Below are 4,844 nucleotides of genomic sequence, written 5' to 3'. Positions count from 1 at the left end.
GAAAACACAAAATTAATGAAAAAATAAAAATTAAAACCAAAACCCCCCCAAACATTTAGTACCGGTTGGTGCTACCAACCGGTACTAATGGTCTACCAGCACCCAGGCCTGGCTCGTGCCACGTGGTGGCACTTTAGCGCCGGTTCGTGCCGAACCGGTAGTAAAGGGGGGGAGCCTTTACTCTCCACTCTTTAGTGCCGGTTGCAGAACCGGCACTAAAGGCCCTTACGAACCGGCGCTAAAGCCCGGTTCTGCACTAGTGGCCGGCGACACCATTGCGGTCGCCGTCCGAACATGGCAGTAGGGCATTCCAGGACACCCTAGCCCGGCCAGGCCCGAAACGGGCCCGCTAAGCCCCGCCGGCCATGCTGCAGCAGGCCGGCATCGACGCTGCCAACACACATCCACTCATCGCCGCTCCCCCACCTCCGGGAAGTCACGCCGCAGACCCGCCCCGCCGCCCAGCCGCCCGCCACCTGGACCATCCCCGCCTAGGAGCACCAAGGGTGTTCATTCACTGTTTTATTTTTCATCCAGGGTGTTCTTGTCCAATTTAATAATCATGGGAGCGCCAAATCAATGGCTTGTCCCCAAGCATTTGTACATGTCAATTCATTAAATCAAAAGAGGAAAGGGAAAGAAGAAGCGGAGCCCAAAAGAAAAAAAAGAAGAGGCACACCCACCCCACCCAGACCACACGAGAGAAGAAAAGCGAGCAGATAGATATCCATCACTGCCCTCAATCTGTCAGAGCTCGTGAGAGATCTCTCAAACTTTTCCCCACCTGAAACCCTCGATCGCCGCCTCCACCCACCATGTCGCCGCCGGCACCGGCGCTGCTGGACGAGCTCCTCGAGGAGATCTTCCTCCGCCTTCCGCCGGACGAGCCCGAGCACCTCGTGCGCGCCTCCCTCTCCAGCAAGCGCTGGCTCGGCCTCCTCTCCGGCGCTCGATTCCGCGGCCGCTACCGCGAGCACCACCGAGCTCCCCCCATGCTGGGCTTCCTTTATTCCTTCCACTTCAACTCCAGCGCGGAGACGAAAGATAACATCCCACACTTTCTCCCCACCACCAAATTTCGTGCGTGCATCCCCGACGACGACTGGTTGGGCTACAGTGCGTTGGACTGCCGTCATGGCCGCGTTCTCATTGGCGAAGTGGCCTATCGACCCATGACGGGCTGCCGGCGGGAGCTGGAGGCGCCCGCCCTGGGTGGACGACAGTTATGGGGTCGCGGTGCTCTGCGCCGTGGCCGGCTGTGACCACCGCACTTGTCACGCAGGCCCCTTCCAGGTCGTCTTTGTCGGCCTGGACCATTGTCATGAAGATGGGTGTGTTGCACGGGCGTGCGTGTCCCGGCCGGTGACGGGTAACCACAGCAAGCCGGGCTTTCAATCTCCTTTTGATAAGTGGAGCAAGCGATGCTCTGCTCTTCATCTTGACTCCGGTTTGTACATCCACCAAGCGCCCCCTGTCTTCGTCCAAGACACACTTCATTTCAAGCTTTGTAACCGTGCCGAAGATCGCGTAGTAGGAATTCTCAAGTACGACATGAGCACTAATAGCTTATCGCTGATTGATATGCCGCTTGCGTGGTCTGTCAATGCCAATGCTTCTATCCTCGTGGTGATGGAGGATGACAGTTTGGGGTTTGCACATGTCGACGGGTTAATCCTCAATCTGTGGTCAAGGCACATGGGTTCTGACGGAGTTGCGTCATGGACTCAGCGTGCAGTCATGGATATCAAGGACATTCTTCCCATTCGAAATCCAAATAAAAGACTTAGGCTGATTGGATCTGTGGAAGGCACCGATATCATTTTCGTGACCACAGATCTTGGCATCTACAAGATTAATCTCAAGTCACTACAGTGGAACAAGGTATGGGAGAGAAAAAAGTTTCAAGCTTTCATCCCGTACATGAGTTTCTACAATCCACAAGGTATACCCATATCCATGGACAACTCTATTGCTTCGATAGACACAGGTGCTTCACTAAGTTTTTTTTTTTTGTGGGATGCTGACAAAATAGCAGTAGGACTTAATTTTAATGTGGTGGGGATTGATTCCTTTCGCTGGGCAATCTGAAAAACTCGGAATAGAGCATGAAATTTATATTGGGCAACTGGCTCCTGTTGAGCTGATTTGTTACATCTTCGCTTTTCTTTTTTTGTGGGCAGGTTTGCGGAATGATGGCGATAAGAAGAATCTGCTGGAGGGATCATCAGCGGAGGTGCGAGCTCAGGCTGGGGAAGATGATCTTGAATCTGAATCGGACGAAGATCTTGAATCTGAATCTGAAGAAGATCTTGAATCTGAATCTTACGAAGATCTTGAATATGAATCTGAAGAAGATCTTGAATCTGAATCGGAAGAAGCTGAAATGTTTCTACAATCCACAAGGTATATTTGTATCTCTGTGTCCTTTCTTTTGTGATTTGGGAACAACTCTTAAATAATACTCCATATAAGTTAGTGGAACAAACAAAACATTGAATGCCTAATCGGATTGAAAGTTATGTTTGAAATGGGCCCGGGCAAACTTTTAGTGCTGTGTGATTACAACTTACTTAATTGGCAATTTATACAGTATCATGTAATTCCCCTTTTGGAATCTCACAAATCTATGTTTACAGAAAGGGTGACCCCCAGTGATGCAGCTCATTAAGAGTGTGTGGTTCAATATGTACAAGGCTACATTCGTCAACAAGATAGGTGACAAACTTGGAGGCAACAGGGGTCTCGTGATGTCGTGATGAATTATGTCATTATTCGGTACTCCTTTTGGTGCAGTGGTGCTTGCTTGTTTTCTGATGTTGTTTTTGTCAGTTAGTTTGATAATCTCCCGTGTTAATGGCGGGGTGAATTGATTATATTTGTACCTCTAATTTTATCTGCCCTGTTGTAGAATTTGCTTGAAAAGGCATTTGCACAGTAACTTGTTCTTGCCATTTTAAAAACTCTACAGTTTGCTCTCTCCCTGCTTTGATCCAATCTTTAAATTTATCTTTCAAAAGATGTACTGTTGGGGAGAAGATGATGAGGCAATGTCCACAGAGATGGTGGTTTCTGTTGCCCATGAGATATTATGTTGATCCTTTTTGCACGCTGGCTTGCTGGGTTTTTTCAATTAATAATCTCATGGGTTTAATTAGTTCTACCTGCCAAGTGCTGATGTTACCGCAGTTCTGTTCTTATGATTGTCTCCTAGACATTTTAATCTCTTCATTAGCTCCAGAAAACTGTCAGCTATTTGTTCACTATTGGTTGCATATATTTAGCCATGTAGTGAGATGAAAGATGTTACGTTTGGTAAGAGAGCGCAAGGCTGATGTGACCATTGCTACAACCAACCCCTGTTTCCCTGATCTTCTTGTAGAGCTGATGCATCAATAGGCCTGAACCTCGTTTTAGGGGTGCATACAGTAACTCTCTTGCAGGTCAAACAATGGCACTTCCTGCTGAACAACAAAACTGTCCAAAGAACGACATGCTACAGTGAACTGGAAGACTCGGCCCATCGATTCGTTATCGCAGGGAGATGTTCCACAATCGGGTTGCTACACTCACTTACATGCTAGAACAGAGTTTCGTCCGGTAACCTGGTGTAGGCCAAAAGAAAACATCCCTTATTATTTCTTTCTATCTGTTTTCGGACTGGTGTGTTCCAAAAGGCGTCAGGAAAGAGTACATGATGTATAATTTTGTTAGGAGCTATCATTATACATTTCTGTGTCACGGTTATACATGTCTCGGAACTCGAATCTATTGAAACACAGCAGATCGACATATAAATGTCTCAGGAATACAGAATGCCTCAATTTATTTCAGGTGCACATAAACATGTGTGCATCCAGTGTCTGCCACTTGTGATGGCTCGACTTCGAAGTGACAGATCCTTTCTCTATCAAGCTGTCGATGATCTCCTTGAGGCTCGTCTCTAGGGGCGGTCAGCTCCATGCCCAGACTTCTTATCTTCTCTTTCGACACCTGGTAGATTGGGGCAAACGGCGCGTCATCTGCACACCTGCAGAAAAAATGAAAGTAATGAGCCCTGTCGCCATATGGTGCAAATGAACAGCCTAAGCGCTCTCTGTAGTGTTGAGACATGACATGAGAATATAACATTTATTATGTCCCAGTCCCTGAACCTGAAGCCTCAAAGAACCAATCTAAGAAATAAGTGAAGTATGTAATATCCAACAATGCTTTTCTTGATTTCATTCCTAGGGATTTCACTTGAGACAACGCTTGCAAAGAATGTTAACTTGCTTCCAAAGAATGTAATTTTAACTCTTTCTTTGAGACATATATGAGCATCTATTTTGTTCATGTTCTCCGTTGGACGCTAAATATCCTCTCTGGTAGATGAGAATATATTCAAGGCTCTGAAGCTCCAAGTGTACAAATAAATGGAAGCAAGGCACCATTGGCCAGACCCACATAGTAAACAATTAAATTTCTGTGAGAGTAGCTCGTTGTTGCTTTCTTTTCAGATGGGCTATGTTGTGGAGCCGATATGCTGTACTCTAAAACTCTTCTCCTTAATTAATGAATGAGGCAAGCCTTTGGCATCTGTTTCAAAAGAAAAAAATAGCATTAGACAACTAGACATCACATTTTGGTAGACTACAACTTGACAAAACACTAGCTGCAACAACACCATCCTAATTGCGGCGGATGCTATTACATTGTCACTGCAACCAAAATCAATCATTACTCAGCAAACATGTTGCCGATTTGAATCCTGGGGGTGTTGGTGTACTGATGTTGGTATCAAATGTCATGAGAACGTTGAAAGACAGCCTTATGTACTTTATGGACAAATGTTGACAAAATGAAGC

The 4,844-nt window shown here is 46.6% G+C and overlaps 1 protein-coding gene across 3 annotated transcripts; it reads left to right on the top strand.

Moving 5' to 3' along the window:
* The first annotated feature begins 694 nt into the window (after positions 1-694).
* LOC123123839 (uncharacterized) lies at positions 695-3,789 on the top strand. 3 transcript variants are annotated; one of them, XM_044544472.1, is made up of 3 exons: positions 695-1,881; positions 2,181-2,403; positions 2,641-3,789. In XM_044544472.1, the coding sequence occupies exons 1-3, from the start codon at positions 1,552-1,554 to the stop codon at positions 2,643-2,645; spliced, it is 558 nt and encodes a 185-aa protein (XP_044400407.1). In that variant the 5' UTR covers positions 695-1,551; the 3' UTR covers positions 2,646-3,789. The 3 variants fall into 3 exon arrangements, with proteins under 3 accessions (XP_044400407.1, XP_044400406.1, XP_044400405.1); XM_044544471.1 differs by having other exon boundaries at positions 2,637-3,781; XM_044544470.1 differs by having other exon boundaries at positions 701-1,942; positions 2,637-3,768.
* The last annotated feature ends 1,055 nt before the right edge of the window (positions 3,790-4,844 follow it).

The sequence above is a fragment of the Triticum aestivum genome, chromosome 5D (genome assembly GCF_018294505.1).
Source record: "Triticum aestivum cultivar Chinese Spring chromosome 5D, IWGSC CS RefSeq v2.1, whole genome shotgun sequence".
In the NCBI taxonomy this organism is placed as follows: Eukaryota; Viridiplantae; Streptophyta; class Magnoliopsida; order Poales; family Poaceae; genus Triticum; species Triticum aestivum.
This window is presented reverse-complemented; position numbering and strand designations above follow the sequence as displayed.

Coding starts and splice junctions, on each gene's coding strand:
- LOC123123839 (XM_044544470.1), top strand. CDS start 1,552: ATGAGCACTAATAGCTTATCGCTGATTGATATGCCGCTTGCGTGGTCT. Junction 1,943..2,180: donor GAGTTTCTACAATCCACAAG/GTATACCCATAT, acceptor TTTTGTGGGCAG/GTTTGCGGAATGATGGCGAT.